The 20,569-nt window shown below is 37.9% G+C and overlaps 1 protein-coding gene across 2 annotated transcripts; it reads left to right on the top strand.

The window, feature by feature from the left end:
- Positions 1-98: 98 nt before the first annotated feature.
- pgbd5 (piggyBac transposable element derived 5) lies at positions 99-20,273 on the top strand. Of its 2 annotated transcripts, none has more exons than XM_084390600.1 (7): positions 99-753; positions 6,262-6,692; positions 13,191-13,325; positions 15,535-15,715; positions 17,568-17,765; positions 18,866-18,971; positions 19,652-20,273. In XM_084390600.1, the coding sequence occupies exons 1-7, from the start codon at positions 444-446 to the stop codon at positions 19,845-19,847; spliced, it is 1,557 nt and encodes a 518-aa protein (XP_084246726.1). In that variant the 5' UTR covers positions 99-443; the 3' UTR covers positions 19,848-20,273. The 2 variants fall into 2 exon arrangements, with proteins under 2 accessions (XP_084246726.1, XP_084246727.1); XM_084390601.1 differs by lacking the exon at positions 99-753 and adding an exon at positions 3,132-3,242.
- The last annotated feature ends 296 nt before the right edge of the window (positions 20,274-20,569 follow it).

A 20,569-nucleotide genomic window follows, 5' to 3' on the forward strand; every position in this document is an offset into this window, starting at 1 on the left:
GTTATTTAACACTGCTCTCCATCTGTGGCAGAGCAAATATAATTCGTGTCTCTATCATCCATGATTTATTCAGAGGTTAATCCCATTGGACAGTGCAGGGAGACCGAGTCAGGTGATTTCCAAGGAAGCCGGAGAGGGGAGCCCGCCCAACCCGGATGCACAGATCGTTTGTGGAGCGGTCAGTTGTGGGGTCCAGCTCGCAGGATAGGGGGTATTTCAGCACCACGCATGACGGACAGCTCCCGCGGCGTTCACCTTTATTTCCTCGCCGCTACTGAGACCTGCTGCACCCGCTGCTTCTCGCGCAGAGGACCGCGACGCGCTCGCACGAACCAGAGGGGTTTGGTGCAACAGACTGTATGCCGGATTTGACGCTGTTAAGGAGGTCATTTGCATGCCGAATCTCGCCGGGTGTAGCATCTCTACGTCGGGACTGACAAACGATGGCGGAGTGTGCAAGGAGGGGACTGTCGCTCCTCGAGGAAGCGCGTTCTCGCTACGAGAGCCTGCAGATTTCTGATGATGTATTTGGGGAGTCGGGAGACGACAGCAGCGAAAACCCCTTTTACAGTACAACGGGAGACTCCAATTCGGATAACTACACGGAGACGAATACGGGCGATGCCAGAGCCGGTGAAACTAGGAGTCAGAGCTGCGGTCCTCCCGGGTCTGTTTCCAACGGCCAGGCGCAAGAGGAGGGATGGAGCGACACGCTACAGGACTTCAGCGTGCCCCACTATCAGGACACGCATGGTAAGTTCATCTAACGATGAGCGCTGATTAACTGGTCCTCATGTCAATGCAATGCAGCTTTCTCATCCTTGAGAGGCCTGCATGTTCAACGAGTAATTAAGCTCACAGATGGGACTCTTTGATGACTACACTGGTTTACTTTGATCTCTCTCATCAGATGGCTCCAACAGATGACACAATTCCTTCAAATGTGGATCATGGGTGATTATTAGCTGGCTCTTTGAAATCCTGCAGAGAAAATATAGGAACTGAGATAGCAGGCCAAATTTTGGGTTTTCAGACCATCTGAGCATGCTTCCACTGTCTAATCACTGCCAGACTCTGAGCAGCTGTGATTATGATTATGATTATGATTAGGTCTGTATCAGGGCAGAAGGGTCATTTGCATGGGTGGATGAGAGGATGCACTTTAAAATAGCTAGGTGGCTTTTAGAGAGCATTAACACCAAGTGTGAATGCTTACCTATCAAGTGATGTACTGTGCATACATATCCAACAAGTTGCAATTACGACCGTAGAGGGAACAAATAAGGACTTATGAAAATCAGGACAAACAACAACAACAAAAAAACAACAGTAGTAAACTAAAACCACACACACACGTCTGGTTTACTATCTTTGTGGGGACTCTCCACAGACGTAATGTTTTTTATACTTAATAAACTGTATTTTCTATCCCCATACACTAACCATACCCCTAAACCTACCCATCACAGAAAACTTCCTGCATTTTTATGTAAATGATTTATATTTATAATTTCAAATGATTTACTTCTGTATGATTTATATGCTTGTTTCTTCATGGGGACCTCAGTTTAGATCCCCACGGTGACACGAGTCCCCATGAGTTTGTGCGCATTCAGGTTGAAGTCCCCACCAGGATAGAAACACAAACATATACACACACACACACACACACACACACACACACACACACACACACACACACACACACACACACACACACACACACACACGATTGCCAGTCAGAACCTATGTTTTATGTTAAAATCCTTAAAATTCATGTCATTCAGTCAGCAGTTGTTTAAAATTCAATAGACTGGCATTTTAGGTGGATTAATATCATTTTAAGAGATTTTATTAATGCCTGTCATTTAAAGTGTCACCACATTTTATAAAAGCTCACGACTGACTGTCTAGCCTTTTATGCCACACTGAATGCCTAGAGAAAACATCAAGGACAAACACTAATTTAGAAATAAAATATTAAGATTACATTTCATAATCATATGAGAACTGATTATAAACATACGTTTCAACTTGATAACTTCAACTGTTCTTTGGAGAAAATTTGTAATATTACGCACGTTTGAGGGTATTATAGGTTTTCTGGTTGGTGTACACACTGTAAAAGTATCAATTGTGTTTTTGGGTTTGTTTTAATATTATTTTTTTCTACAGTATGTTTTGAAAAAAGAGCATGCAGGATTTGTGAGGGTTAAAGGTTTAATAATTCATGTCCATTATGTTAAGTCAAATCAACATATTAAAAGTGCCTGAAGATAATTAAGTTATGCTTTTATGAACTGACTTTACCTGACAAATTTGCATGACTTATCAATATAAAGATGCTTCAGAAGGTCCAGAAATGCAAATCATCATCATCTTTTTATTCCAGCCACATAATATTGAAGGTCTATATTTCTCCATGAATCATAGGCAGAGATAATCATGTGCTAATGCCAGACAGACTTTCAAATGCTGTGGTTTGCATAATGTGCAGGGAAACATTCTTGCATCAATAACAAAACATGTTTTTTTTTTGTTTTTTTTCTAGCAAGGATAGTCAAGAGTTTCATCAGTTATTCTATAATATTTTCTGATCTCATTGATGATCCATTTAATGGCAGTCTAAAAATATTGTCATAAACAGGAGTGCAGAGCATCCTGGGCATCGCTTACTGTACAAACTCTAACCGGTTGACATATGGATCGATAGACTGATACTAATTTCATGCTTCATTTCACTCAAGTCAAAGTGACCCAAGAGCATGTTTAAATGATGCATGTGTGTGTGTGTTTAAATGTCATGTAAAGATCTTTCATTGCACAAACATGGAAAATTGAAAGAATGGTGCATTCAGCAGATATTTATAACCAAAATACACTGAGAAACACATATTACGATAATGTTTTAGTAGAAAGTATTATAATCCTTATGTAATATTTTCTTGTATTGTTTTGGTTTGGGCATTTTCCAAATTGAGTAGATGCCTTGCTGTTGATATAAATGACACATCTATCCGTCGTGGTTGCTCAGAAAGTTCTGTCTGTCACCACAGGGGGAAAATGGGCCATCTGGTGACTGCCTTTGCTCTGGCACACGCTGCAAAAATCAGTCACGAAAGATAGTACACAAAGTCAGTGCACCGACATTTTGCATTTTATGTCATGGCTCATTTAAGAAGATGCGACACTTGTGGATACTGAAAACCATCGGAACGAGATGTCAGTGTTATTTGTAAAAGGTAATTGAATTGTCCTTGTCTAGCACAAGACTGCAGCCTGACTGTGAAACTTATATAATGTCTATATTATTCAGGTCAGGTCAGATTTTGTGCTTTCGCTTGCATCCTTTGGACCTTGTGTTAAAGCATTTCATCTAACATATCTCAACAAGTCATTTGAAAAGGATTGAATTATAATAAACCAAGGGACAGTAAAAGAGCTGTAAGCTGTAAACAGATCTTTGTCATCCCCAACAGTTTTTTGACAAATTTGTTAAAATGAGACACTGCTTGGACTGTTTGAGGGCCATATGGTGTGATTCAGAACCTGCTGTAAGATCTGAAAAGATAAGATCGATTTATACTAGCTTGCTTATTTGTATAAAGGAGGGGAGAAGGTGCAGAGGCTGCTGCTTATTCTTCTCAATAATTAATCTAGGAAACTATGTACTGTAGCACACCAGTAGCGGTTCTCCAGGAAGACTGAATGCAAAGACACAGAGAAATAAATACGTTTTGATGTTATATTGACCTTCTGGGTGTGAACAGAAAAGCCATTAACACAGCTATTAAAGCCAGCTTGTATGAAATATCACTGCAGCACTTCGAGCATTAAGATTACAATTGGACAAGCAATATTTTTACCCAGTTTTTCTGCTAATATAAAGTACTGTAGTACATGTATGTTCATGAATTTTAGAAGTGATATGGCCATTGTCTGGTTAAGCATATTACTTAACATTTTAAGCTAGATAAAAACAAACCTAGAACCGTTTTCTCTGTCATGTTAATTTTTATACTTTTTTATTAAAATTTAAATTCTGGCCAGCATAAAAATATTAAATATAAATATATATAAAAAAATTAAATAAAAAAAGATTATATTTTCTTTAAATATTTTGTATAGGCAGATTGACATTCTTCTGGGAAACTGACATGTCCTTCTCCTTCTATACTTCATGTAAAACTATTCTGAATAGCAATTGGCTAATTCCTCTAATTATTTTGCATGTAGCTTTAATGACCCGGTTTCACCACAATATCATTTACAATGAATGCAACAAGGCAACATGCAATTAAAAATAGTGACCAGTGACAGTAAAATACATTTGAATCTTTACTAGATTTTGGTACGTTCCTGAACATTTTATGTCAACTAACTACCTATTTTTAGCATACTGGGTAAAAGTGTTTATGTAATCAGCATTTTTCCTGAGATGTTTTTCCCCTAAAAAGATGTTTTATATCAAAAAGGCACAGATGAATGAACATAATAAACTGTGCTATGGACTTTATCCTGAGGGATTATTTGCATTTGCTTTACAAGACTCTTCAGTGCCGTAATGGAAGATGAGCTACTGGTTGAATAGCAGCTGTTGTGGTTTGGTTAAGATGTGTGTCATACATGACTGAATGAGCACATGGGGCTTTGGAAAGCATGAGTGAAACATTTGTTCAGAAAAATAACACACATTTATTTAAATTATTATTATTTAATTTTTTTGCTTATACCGATGTTTATATAGTTTCGATTTTTAGGTTTTACATTTTGTAATATATTTGTATGTTTAATTTTTTTTATTTTTCTGTTTTATTACTTCCTATTTGTATTTGATTTCCTGTGTAGATCAGAATCCTGGACAGTTGTTTACTCACAGCACTCAAATCAATTATACACTCTCTTGCTTTGGGGTCATTAGGCCTCTGTGACTCTCAGTAAATGTGTGGCAAGTTGTAACTGCAGTTGCTGGCCAGTGCTGTGCTTTGGGGTTTTCATCACTACAATAAAATAACCACATAAGGGAAGGATAATTTTTTTGTCTGTTGTTTGTGGGTGTTCGCAATATGTCATATATCTCAACATAAAGTGCTGTATACGTTTAAATTATTTAGGTTGGATCAATACAAATCTTTCACTGACCAATATTCACGCTAAGCAACACTGTAAATGGTACTTATTTCCACAGTATAAGTTAATGTACAATAACACATCTTCTATAAAGACACTCCATTTTCCTCCTTAGTTGTTTGCTCTATTTCTGTGTGAGCTGCATGGTGCCTTTTAAGAGACAAAATGGCCATTAGAGGAAGTGGAGTAAAAGATAACACCGGAATAAATTAAGATTTTTGTGCTGCTTTCTACAACTTTTTATCATCAGTTGATAAGCAGTGTTTCTCATTAGTTCACCATATAGATGGTGATGAGGGTCCTGATAAAAGTCATTAGAGATTAAAGATAAAACTGTGCATCCAATGCCAAGTAAAAGGAACAGATCACCCGAAAATGAACATTCTGTCATCATTTACTCACTTTCATGTCGTTCCAAACCTGTATTTTTTTTCTTTTGAACACAAAAGAAGATATTTTGAAAAAGCAAGCTTTCATTGTATGGACAAAAAGTTGGAACATTCTTCAAAAATAAAACAATATTTGTGTGTGTGTTCCATGGAAGACAAAAATTTGAATATATTTTGAACGACATGAGGGTAATTGTTGACAGACTTTTCATTTTTGAGTGAACTATCCCTTTAAGGAAATCATATCTAAATAGCTATCTAAATATAACCAGCAGTCACCAAACAAATGTGCAGATATAAAAATAAAAAATCACTAAAAAACAAAAACACTTCTAACAACATAATACTTTTTTTATTTTCTTGCAGGTTTTTTGTTTTGTTTTAGTTTAATATGAATATTGAAATGAAGGCAGTATCAATATTTTAAAGAAATACGCATAAGTTTTTATTGAAAGATTCAGAGGTCTTATGTAAATCAGCTGCTTAATGGTTTACATGATTAAACATGTATAATAAAAATCACGTATTATGCATTTGCAGTGCTAAACAGTTATTTTGGGATTTTCAACCTTTTATTTCATTCAAAATAATTGGCTTAGTTTGTGAATTATAAAATGATGCAATAGCTTTTGCATTATTCTCTGCGATCGTGTGCATACTGTAAAATCATCCCTGGCTTTAAAAAAAATGAAAGAATAAAAAATATATATCATTCTGTTAAAACGTAACTTTTATTTTGCAGGTCCGTCACAGAAAATGCCAGCCAATGCCACCGCCATGGACTTCTTCCAGCTGTTTGTCCCTGACAACGTCATTCAGAACATGGTGACCCAGACCAACATGTATGCCAAAAAGTACCAGGAGCGCTTTGGAAGTGATGAAGGATGGACCAATGTGACGCTGGCTGAGATGAAGGCTTTTCTGGGTTATGTTACTTCTACTAGCGTGAACCGTTGTGAATCAGTGCTGAGCATCTGGAGCAGCGGATTCTTCAGTAATCGCAGCATCGCGCTCAAGATGAGCCAGGCGCGCTTCGAGAAGATCCTCAAGTACTTCCATGTCGTAGCCTTCCGCTCCAGCCACGGTGGCAGTCAGGGCCTCTATAAGATCCAACCCTTCCTGGACTCTCTTCAGCAGAGCTTCAGCTCTACCTTCAGGCCCTCACAGACACAGGTAATGAATACAAGCAATGAAATCATACTTCAATTCAATGCACAAATTACTGTCAGCCAGCAAACATGTTGACAGTACAAAGAAAAACTGCGCGAAACAAATCTTCACAGCATTAACTTTTTAGAAACTAGGACTAGCAGACATATTCGATTTCTGTGCCAGTGGAAAGCGTGTTTCGGACTGAAATCAGAACACGTTCTGCTGTAATTGGGATAGCCTGGAGTCCCGTCACATGTCCCAAGGCTGGGAGCTTTATGGTACCATTTTGAAAGGTCTGAGGGGTCTTTTATATCTGCTGCTATTCAGTGTTGCTCAATGCAATAATCAAGGTCTGTTGTACTTTGCATCTTAATGTGTAGCATATATAGATGAATGCCTCCGGCCCATCTTAAGTTATTCATAAGCTCAGGAGTCAACATTTCTGACCTTCAATCTTTGTAATCATTTTTGTCTCTAAGTCCCTCAGGTTCCAGTTCTCAGTGTGCTTTCATTATGGATGTGGAAATAATGACTTTATAAAATAAAATTGAATTAATTAAAATTTTAATATTATTACATTTATATTTAAACGAGGGATGAGAATTGAATGAATTACACTACCATTCAAAAGTTTGGGGGAAGTATGATAAAAAAATATATATATATTACTTTTATTCAACAAGTATGCATTAAATGAATCAAAAGTGACAGTAAAACATTTAAAATGTTACAAATTATTTCTATTTTAAATAAATGATGTTCTTTTGAACTTCTACTCATCAAGGAATCCTGAAAGAAAATGTATCACGGATTCCACAAATCTTGAGCAGCAAATCAGTATATTAGAATGATTTCTGAAGGATCATGTGACACTGAAGACTGGAGTAATGATGTTGAAAGTTCAGCTAAATAAAGTCAGATATCTTATTCAAAGATTCTGAGATCATAGACAGTAATTGTCAATTCTGCTCATTTAATGTATCCAAATATCACTTTAAATGTAGTCCTATGTTAGATAAAATGACAGCAATTATGCACTCAATGTGCCAGACATTCAGACGTCAGGCTAACATCAGGGAGTTTACTGTTAAATGACAAGAAGAGCTGTGCCAAGTAAGACATTTCAACACCCTCCTACATTTGTTCTGGTTTTTCTCTCTTCATTTAGAAAATTAGTTTTCCGCACATTGAATAATCTGGGCTTCTGCTTTCAGATAGAGGACATAAAATTGGATCCGAGTTGTGAAAAGTAATCGTGAAATATGGGCTAGAATCTGAGCAGTCCATTATTCATCAAAAGTGAACCACATTTATTACATTCTGTCAAATTCCATCATGTTGATGGTACAAAGAAAAACTGCACGAAACAAATCTTCACAGTATTAACATTTTGGAAACTAGGACTAGCAGACATTCGATTTCTGTGCCAGTGGAAAGTGGGTTTGGGACTGAAATCAGAACACGTTCTGCTGTAATTGGGATAGCCTGGAGTCCCGTCACATGTCTCATGGCTAGGAGCTTTATGGTACCATTTTTAAAGGTCTGAGGGGTCTTTTATATCTGCTGCTATTCATTGTAGCTAAATGCAGTACTCAAGGTCTGTATCTTAATTTGTAGCATACAGTACATAGATTGAAAACTAACCATTATCTTTTCTGAAAGATGTGCTTCAATTTGACATTAAACTCAGATTTGCATCTGTGAAAACAAACAAACAAGAACTCAGTACTTTAATGATCCCGTCAAATTTCTGACAAGTATCTTCACAAGGGAGAAAAGTGGAACTCTGAAAGTAACAAAGAAAGATCTGGAGGATCACTTGAAGACTATACACTCCGACCCAAGATGGCACGAAAAAATGTCAGTTCCACCAGACATCCCACAAATCAATTCTCTAACGTCAAATGGAGATTCACCCTCCAACTTGGAAAGAGGTGGAAAGCGTAGTCCATCACGCAAGATTGGCATCAGCCTCACGGCCAAATGGAGTCCCATGAGGCTCATGAGGATAGTGTGGAAGGAGAGGATTATACCCAAAGTGTGGTGTAGGACAGGAGGGATTCTGATCCCGAAGGATAAGGACTCAGAGAAGATTAGCCAGTTTCGACCAACATCCCCGCTAAATGTAGAGGGTAAAGTCTTTTTCAAAATCATCGCCAAGTGATTGTCTGAATACCTGCAAAAAATTTTATATACATTGATACAGCAGTGCAGAAGGGAGGTATATCAGGGTTTTCTGGGTGCTTAGAACATTTCAGTATGATATGGCACCAGATCCAGATGGCAAAGGTGGGGAAAAAAGGACCTCCATGTTGTCTTCCTGGATCTTGCTAATGCCTTTGGGTCAGTCCCCCATAATCTCCTGTGGGAACATCTCCCTTTAGGTCAGTCCCCCATAATCTCCTGTGGGAACACTTTTCAACATCTTTTATATTCCAGACACCATTACAACTTTGGTGAAATCATATTTCCAAGATCTGCAGTTTTGCTTTACTACCTCTGAGGTTACCACCTCAGGTTACCACCATGGGCATTATGGCAGGATGCACTATCTCACCCTTGGCTTTTACGATGGCCATGGCGGTCATAATTTGAGCCTCAAGGTGGGTGGTGGGCGGACAGTGGCTTAATTCCGACTTGCGCCTCTCTCCCCTCAGAGCCTATATGGATGACATTACTACTCTAACCACTACAGTGCCATGTACTAGAAGACTACTCTGAAAACTAGAGGAGAATATCAGCTAGGCCTGAATGAAGAGAAAACCTTCCAAATCACATAGCATCTCTATTGTCAAGGAAGTGCTTATTGACATCAAGTTCTTCATCGGAAATGACCCTATCCAAACAGTATCTGAGCAGCCTGTGAAAAGCCTTTGTAGTTGGTATGATGCAAGCCTGAAAGACAAAGAACAGGTACAACAACTGCAGAAGGAGATCATTTTTATCAACTCCAGCTCCACTAACTTTTGGGGTTCCACAAGGGTCCATTCTTGCTACTGTTTTTTTATCATTATACTGTATATGCTTCCTTTGGGATCTAATTTTAAGAAGTATGGTGTTTCTTTTCATTGCTATGCTGATAATATGCAGATTTATCTGCCACTGCAACATAATAACAAGAGTGCCCTAACTCCTCTTTTAGCTTGTCTAAATTACATAAAAAGCTGGATGTCCTTACAATTTTTTAAAACTTAATGACAATAAAAAAGAGGTCATTAAATTTAGGCCATCTGATAATGATGTCCCTCCTAATCTCAATTTTGGTCCACTAGCCCCGTATAATAAAGAGGTTGTGAGGAATCTGGGTGTTTTATTTGACAAAGCTTTTATATTTGATAAGCAAATAAACGCTTTTGTCAAATTATGCTTTTTTAATCTGAGACTTCTGGCTAAAGTAAAGAGTTTTCTTTCCATTGACGATTTTGAGAAAGCCATTCATGCCTTAATTTTTTCACTGCTTGACTGGTGTAACTCTCTTTATATAGAAGTTAGCCAGACAGCACTACTGCGGTTGCAGGCAGTCTAGAATGCGGCCGCTAGACTGTTGACAAGTTCTCGCAAATATGAGCATATTACACCAATTACACCAACAGTGGAGAAACTGGAAAGAGGAATCACAGGTAACATCAAGAAATGGCTCGGAGTTCCACGGTGTCTTACAAACATAGGACAGCCAGTGCAGTGGAGGAGGCGATAGCAGCAATCAAACATGCGGACATTGTGGGGCATGTTCAGCAAGGAAGAGGAGGCCTTGGATTAACGATGAGACGTCTAGAGTGGAACAAAGCCATATCACCAGAGCGGAGGAAGATGGTGTTAGAGGAAACACGTACAAACAGTACAAACAGTATGACTAATTCACAGAGTATAATGCATCTCGGCACATTCATCTTTTAAACGGCCATTAGGGATTTCTTTTAGAAATTGGCCTTTTGTTTTCCCCCCTTTGATTGATAGTGGCCAGCATGACTAGAGGCTAGATTGTGAGAATACATTGATCGACAAATTAAATAAAATTAATTAGAAATTTCCTCTGAGAAACATTCTAATTCTCCAATTGTGCTGATGATTTGGTGCTAATTAAGGTCCTGTGAACTCCTGCCCAATTAATTACTGTTCCTACTGAAGTGCACTTTTGAGACATTTTTATGTTCTTTATGTACTCCAATTAAAATATCCACCATGCTGGAAATTGTAGGTTGCCAACTTTTACATTTACAACGTCTTTATATTAAAGGGATAGTTCACCCAAAAAATGAACATTCAGTCATCATTTATTCGCCCTCATGTCCTTCCAAACCAACATGTTTTAAAAGTACTTAAGTATCAAAAGTAAAAAGTAAATGTAAATGCATTGTTTTATTATTGTTGCATTGTTGTATGTAATACTTACAATACCTTATGCCTCTGAATCTATGCCTGCCTACCCTCATATCAATATAAAATGTATTTCTAGAACACAGTTCCAGTAGTGGGATTGAATGTGAGATTGAATAAGTGCACTCAATAATGTCCCACAATGGTTCCCTCAAATAGTGCCCTATTTAAAGTTATTTGGCTTTTAGTATGAATATGTTAGCCTTACTGTTATCTATAAGCTAGAGTGCTCCAAAATAATGAAAAAATGTGTATTTAGAAGACCAAACCCAACATTGAAAATGATAATCAGGTTGGTGTCAGAATCCAACGTCAGATTGACGTTAATCTCCAACGTTGGATAGACGTTGTATTGTTGTTGAAAATGAAAATTGGTTTGAAGTCAGAACCCAACGTCAGATTGACGTCAACCCGACTTTCTTTTCCAACCAAAATCCAATGTCCGACGTCTTTCAAATGTAGTGAAGTTAAAGTAAAAAGTTTCCAGAAAAAATATTACTCAAGTAAAGTACAGATACTCAAAAAGTGTACTTATACAGTACTCAAGTAAATGTATTTTGTTACTGTCCACCTCTGTGAATGACTTACTAAGTTTTTGTGTGAGGTAGATGTCAATTTCAAGATATCTTGTGTTCTGGAGAAGGAAGTCATACAGATTTAAAACATCACGAAGGTTAATAAAAGATGACAGAATGTTTTGTTTTTTTGTGAACTATCCTTTTAAGGTTCTCATTAACCACATTAACTTGCATTTTAGCTTGGTATTTCAACGTATGGATTTAAATGAATCAGCTTCCGCTCCTAAATCAGAGATTTGCATTTCATGAGGCCTTGTGAGACCCATCTCAGAGACAACCCTCAATTACTCGCCTACCATGAGTAAACTAAACACCATCTGCGTCTTTCAGCTTTCTCAGTGGCATGGAGATATCACCTTGACAATGTGTGCCAACCAGCCCACTTTGACTGCTACAGTGTGGGTTTGTTTCTTAGCCCCTACTGGCAAACAATCAGGCATTCAGTACAGACACTCAGAGCCACACATGCCCTGTTTAACTGCTTCAGCTTGATGAGAGGTTTTACTGAGTCAAACAAATAAAAATAAATAGATTATCTTTAGGGAACACTACTGGTTAGTTCTAACCAGAAAAGAGAACGCTCATACCTGACTTGACTTCTTGTGCATAGAAATGTTGCGTATGTAAAGGCCCGCCCAATCGGCACAACAACGTTTTTCGATAAGCGGGTGAAGGATTACTGTGCGTTCGGTCTTTTCAGTGTGGCAAAGTAGTTTAATTCCAATTTACTTTGATCTGACTCCATTTGATCACAACCTCGGATTTAGGCGATTGACTAATATTCTAGAGGGCTGTACTCTACTTGCTTATTCTAGAATATATTATTTAGTCCCCATAGATCTGAACACACTTAATTAAGGTAAGACTATATCTAACCATAGGTCATGACTTAACTTCCTCTTATGGTAACTTTATATAATCATGCCATGGTTTCCCACGTACACTTAGAATAATATTACAATAATCAGAGGTTGAGGCTCACCCATTTTGACATATTGAGGACAGAAAGTCATTTGCATGAAAGACCTTGGCAGAGGATCCACCCTCCTCTGTAAGCAAGATATCTCTTAAAAACTTTATTACCTTTTTGGTTTACTTCTGTGGGAATGAGACCTTTGTACCAGTCGCACTGAGACATTTCAAATGATACCAAACATGTATAGTGTTGTATGCTAATTGTTCACATTAAACCATCTAGATTTTTGGGTGAATTTCAGATGGTTTCAGCATGTGGAGAGATGGGGGAAGAGGGGGTGAAGGGAAAGAAATGTAAATTAAGACAATACTGATGTGATTGACGGGTGTGGATGCTAATTTTGCAAGAGAGTTCAAATGTTAATTTCCAAATGTTGGATTTTGCATACGCTAAAATCCACGCCAACATTCATATTTATAAAAGCGGTCCTTGAGTTCAAATCTGTGCGTGTCCACATTTTATAAATGAGGCACCTTTTCTCAGGATTCCAGCATGCATCCTGTGTGGGAAACATAAAAAGTTTGAAAAGCAACTTTGCATGTGTTATCATGGTGGAATTTTCAATTCAGACATGCTGCTTTTCCCCAGGTCCTCCATGAGCCCTTGATTGATGAGGATCCTGTGTTCATTACTACATGTACAGAGAGAGAGCTGCGCAAGAGGAAGAAGAGGAAGTTCAGCCTGTGGGTGCGACAGTGCAGCGCCACCGGTTTCATTGGTCAGGTGAATATACACACACACACACACACACACACACACACGCTCCCGCAGGGCAAGGATACACCACAAAGAAATTCATCAACTGCCCCAAGTTATATCACATTGTTTCTAATGAGAAAGAGAATTTTTTTCCACTTATTTAAAATTGCTTCTCGGTTGACACAGCAATTTTCCACCATTCACTGATATTTGTTTGAGTAAATAAATCTCTAAAGGACTAAAGAGAGGCGCATTACTTGATGGAATCAATAAAATATCATTTATAGAGTCAACAAAGAAAAAGAGAGCCCAGACCACTTAACAATAATTGGTCTGTGCCTATTAGAGAAAATAACTGCTGTGCCTGAGGATTGAGACAATCAGACAACAAAATATATTGTCCTTACTTTAGTATTTTTGACGTACATTATCGTTCAAAAGTTTAATGTGTCAAAAGTTAATTTTATGCTCACCAAGGCTGAATTTGTTTGATCAGAAATACAGTAAAACAGTCATATTGTGAAATATTAACTTTATTCCTGTTATTGCAAAGCATCATTACCCCAGTCTCAGTGTTACATGATTCTTCAGAAATCATTATAATATGCTGATTTGGTGCTCAAAAAACATTTCTTATTATTAACAATGTTGAAAACAGTTGTGCTGCTTAATATTTTTGTGAAAACCATGACCAATTCTTCACGATTTTTTGTCTTTACTGCCACTTTGATCAATTGAATGTGTCCTTGCAGAATAAAAGAATAAAAATATTAATATATTTGAAAAAAAAAAAAAAAACCTTACTGACCCCAGACTTTTGAACAGTAGGGTATTTCGGAGTAAAACAGGATATTTAATAATAAATATATATATATATATATATACACTCACCTAAAGGATTATTAGGAACACCTGTTCAATTTCTCATTAATGCAATTATCTAATCAACCAATCACATGGCAGTTGCTTCAATGCATTTAGGGGTGTGGTCCTGGTCAAGACAATCTCCTGAACTCCAAACTGAATGTCAGAATGGGAAAGAAAGGTGATTTAAGCAATTTTGAGCGTGGCATGGTTGTTGGTGCCAGACGGGCCGGTTTGAGTATTTCCCAATCTGCTCAGTTACTGGGATTTTCACACACAACCATTTCTAGGGTTTACAAAGAATGGTGTGAAAAGGGAAAAACATCCAGTATGCGGCAGTCCTGTGGGTGAAAATGCCTTGTTGATGCTAGAGGTCAGAGGAGAATGGGCCGACTGGTTCAAGCTGATAGAAGAGCAACTTTGACTGAAATAACCACTCGTTACAACCGAGGTATGCAGCAAAGCATTTGTGAAGCCACAACACACACAACCTTGAGGCGGATGGGCTACAACAGCAGAAGACCCCACCGGGTACCACTCATCTCCACTACAAATAGGAAAAAGAGGCTACAATTTGCACGAGCTCACCAAAATTGGACAGTTGAAGACTGGAAAAATGTTGCCTGGTCTGATGAGTCTCGATTTCTGTTGAGACATTCAGATGGTAGAGTCCGAATTTGGCGTAAACAGAATGAGAACATGGATCCATCATGCCTTGTTACCACTGTGCAGGCTGGTGGTGGTGGTGTAATGGTGTGGGGGATGTTTTCTTGGCACACTTTAGGCCCCTTAGTGCCAATTGGGCATCGTTTAAATGCCACGGCCTACCTGAGCATTGTTTCTGACCATGTCCATCCCTTTATGACCACCATGTACCCATCCTCTGATGGCTACTTCCAGCAGGATAATGCACCATGTCACAAAGCTCGAATCATTTCAAATTGGTTTCTTGAACATGACAATGAGTTCACTGTACTAAAATGGCCCCCACAGTCACCAGATCTCAACCCAATAGAGCATCTTTGGGATGTGGTGGAACGGGAGCTTCGTGCCTGGATGTGCATCCCACAAATCTCCATCAACTGCAAGATGCTATCCTATCAATATGGGCCAACATTTCTAAAGAATGCTTTCAGCACCTTGTTGAATCAATGCCACGTAGAATTAAGGCAGTTCTGAAGGCGAAAGGGGGTCAAACACAGTATTAGTATGGTGTTCCTAATAATCCTTTAGGTGAGTGTATATATATATATATATATATATATATATATATATATATATATTGATAAGATTGACGAATGATTCACAATAATATCCAGAATGTGCATTTATAAAGTAAATAGTGTCAATTTTCATGCTTCCCCCTCAGATCTATGTCCATCTAAAGGAGGGTCCAGGTCCAGATGGTTTGGACACACTGAAGAATAAACCACAGCTGCACAGTCTGGTGGCCAAGCAGCTCTGTCAGAATCTGGCTGGCCGTAATGCTATCATCTTCACTGGACCAAGCATCACAAGTCTAAACTTGTTTCAAGAATTTGAGAAACAGGGTAGGTGCTGTAATGTGTGTGCAACAGTGCTGCATCTGTCAATTCCTTGCATCTTTATCTGCTCTACTTCTCTCAGTGAATTCTGCCTTGGCTCTGCTTCTTCTTTTTTTCCATCTCTTTAATCTTCTCTCCATCTGATGTTCCTCATCCCCTGCAGTTTTTAATTACACGGTGACAGCATCCTAGGCAAGGAATAAATGGAGAGAGTGAGAGGAAGTTGACCTTGAGTTCTCACAGGAAACGTGTTTCATACTCAAAGATTATTTGAATGCCTCCAGATGGGAGTAAATGTTAACATAGCTAGAGTGGATTAGGCTAGTGGCCAGCTTCTCTCTTTCTACACATTTTTTTTTTTTTTTACATTATTTGAGATCTAGGTCATAATTTAGAATTTATCAGCTTCATACAGTAGGCCTACAGCTCAATGGTATTAAATGGTATATAAACTGAATAATAAACTAAAAGTAGTGAGTTCTGTGACAGCTTTTTTTTTTTTAAAGCAGTGTAGCCTTTTCCACACGTGTAAGGTTGTAAAACGCAACATCATGTTTTTTTTATTTTTTATATCACGATTACAAACAGTTTTATTTATCTTCAGTGCCACAGCAAAATAAACCATATTTCCCAGAGTTTGCAGTCTGATGTTAATGGCAAGAAATGTCTTTCTATCGAATTGCCCTTATGTGCTGCAAGCAAAACATCATACAACCCCTCCGATTTATGAACAAATTACTAATATGAGTCTATTATTTTTTAGTGAATCAACAGCATACGCGTCCGATTTATGAATATATTTCTATTATGAGTCAGTGATGACATGCTATTTCAGACACGCATGCTGAAAATCACACGCTCTTAAGTTTAAATGCAAAAAAGCATGACGAATCGCTGACAAAATGGTCTATTTATATTAAGAGCGAACGGGATATTACAGTTCAGTGAATCGGTTCATTCATAGTTTATGTAAATCAATGACATTTTATGGACGATAAACCGATTTACTAAAGCGAATCACTGATTAATTTGAGCTCCTGTACAAGGAGGCTACATTTTGTCACTTAAACCCTTGCTTTTTTTTACTTGAGCATGTTTTCTAATTTTATCTTATTATTAACATGGCTTAAACATATCTTAATTAAGATCCCCATTCATTTTGTGCCACATTAATTCTTCGGTACAAATAATCATAAAATATTGGCTTCTTAAATAGTGTCTATGTTACTAGCTTGTAGTGAAGCACATTTTAATAGATGTCTTGACTGTAATTTAACTACTTTAAATGATAAGAATCTTATAGCATGCCGGCTTCAGAGTAGTTTCCTCAACATTCCTCTTTTTTTTCACACAGCATCAGATAGATGAGCTTCTAAGATTTGCAAGATGTGATATTTTGTAATGAGTTGAACTGCTGGGAAATATCCAAAATTTCCGTTCGGAGGAGTGATGAAACATCTTAGCAATAAATATCAAAGTAGTCCAAATTTTCCTGAGTGAATCCTCCAGGACATTTGACTTCATTGCAGATATAAAATGGAGATGAATATGAGAATGGAAATCTTCAAGGAAAGATTAGTCGCGTAGTTGTCCCCTTTCCCTTGCAGGGAGGATGAATACGAGTAATCATCATATCTCAATCAGACTAGGCTGCAGCATCTGGAAGTGCTGAGGAGAAGACATCTGCTCACAGCTTCATAGATCCCACATGCAGGGAGAGATTCACGTGACCTCTATTCATCCAATCAGCTTTCAGATGTGACTTTGAATGCTCATTGCTCAGGCAGAATATTCATTCTCAGGCTTCTCCAGAGATGGGTTATTTACTCTTTTCTGTTCTTCGTTCTATCTCCTGCAGGCATCTACGGCTGCGGGTTGCTGAGCACCAGGAAGAGTGATTGTACAGGTCTTCCTCAGTCTATGCTGATCAATACTGAGGCTCCACAGCAACGTGGCCAGTCTCACATTAAGATGAGAGGCAATACATCCATAATCAACTGGTACAACAAAGGCAACTTTAGGTTCCTCTCTAACGCCTACTCTCCCACCAAAGAAGGTAAGAAAAACACACACAGGACAGGCATATAGTATGTTTCTTCTTGTTTAAATGATGCAGTTTCATCAGTTTATAATGAAAGGAAACATGCAAAGTACAAATGACACTCGCAAGCTGCAGCAACACGCCTTCTGGAGAGTGTTTTCATTATAGTAGTGTGAGCTTAGATTGCTTTTACGCTGATGTACTTGGATTAAGTGGATATCATGCTTATCATAGGATTATAAAAGCCAAAGCTTCATCGTATTGTGCTGGTTTTCACTTTTCTTTGATAAGCCTTGATCTGTTTTGACAGCAGCTTCACATGAGAAATGTCAGAGATGATATTAGGCATTTTTATTAAAGTGTTGTAAAAGTGTGTGTATGCGTGTTAAATAAATAACATTGCTCCTGGTTTTTTAGGTCAGGCAAAAAGAGAGATTAAATTACGACTTATATTTCATTCTCTGGAGTCTGAAATAATCCGTTTATATATAAAAAGCTTTCTCTGCATGCACGGTTTCCTCTTTGAGAACAGGTGATTAATGGAGCTATACAATTTCAATGAAAACTCAGTGCTAAAACTCTGCCAAATCTTCTATACATAACCTGAACTAAAACTATTATCCCACCGGTATTCAGCCGCAACTTTTAGACACTTTTTGAATCCAGTCTATAAATAATTTCAATGCTTTTCCTCATTGTCTTCAGGAATCAAAATAATATTTTAACATTTAATACATTTTAATAATTTCCCAGAATGCATTACCTGTGTTGATTTTCAACTCCCTGTAGTTTGTGGCCAATTCAATTAAGAGATTGAAATCAAGTGGAAATACAACAAATTGGATTTCTTAAAGCAAAAGTGATGCTTTTACGTAGTCTGGTGGTATTTGTGTCTAGATTGTATTGCTTTAAAACTACATTTATGATTGTGATTAGTAAAGGCACGATCTATGTTACTAAGATCTGTATTTGTTCCATCTTTTCGTTGCTAAAATACCTACTCAGTGAACCTACAGCAGATAACTGAACAGTCCTTCCTTATTAAACATTTGATGTTACATCCTATTGTACAGTATGGGGACTGTGATTGACATGTCTGCCCTGGACTACCCTAGGGGTGATCATTAAGAGGAAGAGCGGAGAAATCCCATGTCCCCTTGCTGTGGAGGCCTTTGCTGCACACCTGAGTTACATCTGCAAATATGATGACAAGTACAGCAAGTGAGTTTGACTAATTAAAGGGTTAGTTCACCCGAAAATCAAAATTCTGTCATCAATTTCTCACCCTCGTGTCGTTCCAAACCCGTTAGACATTCGTTCATCACCGGAACACAAATGAAGAGATCTTTTTAATGAAATCTGAGAGCTTTCTGTCCCTCCACTGACACCCTACGCAACTACCACTTTCAAGCCCCAGAAAGGTAGTAAAGACATCATTTAAGTAATCCATGTGACTCCAGTAGTTAAACCTACATTTTGTTAAGTGATGCGAATGCTTTGTTTGTGCAAAAAACATAATATACTACTTTATTTACGAAATGTTAATCCCCAACGTGCGTTCAACATAACATGCATCTGTCGTGCTCTCGTGAACGCTCGTTGGAGATTAATATATTGTTAATAAAGTGGTAAATTGTGTTTTTTTTGCGCAAAGCAGTCGTATTGCTTCATAAAATTGAGGTTAAACCACTGGAGTCACATGGATTATTTTAATGATGTCTTTATTACCTTTCTGGGGCTTGAAAGTGGTAGTTGCGTAGGCTGTCAGTGGAGGGACAGAAAGCTCTCAGATTTCATTAAAAAGATCTTCATTTGCGTTCCGAAGATGAACGAAAGTCTTACGGGTTTTACAATGATAGTTAACAATTTGATAGTTCACTAATCTCATGATTTCCAACTAGGTATTTCATTTTCCACAAGCCCAATAAGACCTGGCAGCAGGTGTTTTGGCTGACCATCAGCATTGCCATCAACAACGCCTATATTCTTTACAAGATGTCAGATGCCTACCACGTGAAACGCTACAGCCGGGCACAGTTCGGCGAGAGGCTGGTCAAGGAGCTTCTGGATATGGACGACTGCTCACCCACTCAGTGAAAGGATTCGCATGCGGTCTCAAACCCACCCACGACAACGCATTCATACTAACATGCTCAAATACAATTGCATTCTGCACTTCAGGGTCAGTTCGAATGAACAAACCCTATACATAAAGCAAAATGTGCCATGTCTGGTTGAAAAAGGGATGTTTTCCATCTAAACTCACATTTGTAACCCCATTTGGCCATTTGACAAGTCTGTTTGGATACTACAGGACTATTGTACATATGTCACAGTAATACTTGCTGCATGAGAAACACAATAACGTGCCCTTTGTAGATGTTCATTGATTTTTATCAATAGAGTTCCAGTAATAGTGTTAACGTAGTTTTGAACCCTGAGGTACAATGTTTTGTGAATCTTCTCTGTTTGTGGACAGCATATCCAACATTCAGCACTGATAAATATACTGTATATAATTGGTGATTAAGGTGTTTTATCAGCAAAATGAGAATGTAATGCAATTCACATGTTAGATCACAGAACATAGTAGATGTTCTTGCAAAAATCTGGGCTTTTTTCTATTTTATATCACTTAATATTTATGATATTTATCTTTATAACTTTTTTTTTTTTTTTTTTTTAAAGGCAACAACATTAGTGATGTATAATGCCACACAGATAACCATAAACGTGGCACTACTACGCTTTCCCAGTCTTTTTTGCACTTGGAAGTAGCCGTCAGGATTCGCAAAAGGAACTTGATTTTCAGTAATATT

Source organism: Rutilus rutilus (genome assembly GCF_951802725.1).
Source record: "Rutilus rutilus genome assembly, chromosome: 20".
Classification (NCBI taxonomy): Eukaryota; Metazoa; Chordata; class Actinopteri; order Cypriniformes; family Leuciscidae; genus Rutilus; species Rutilus rutilus.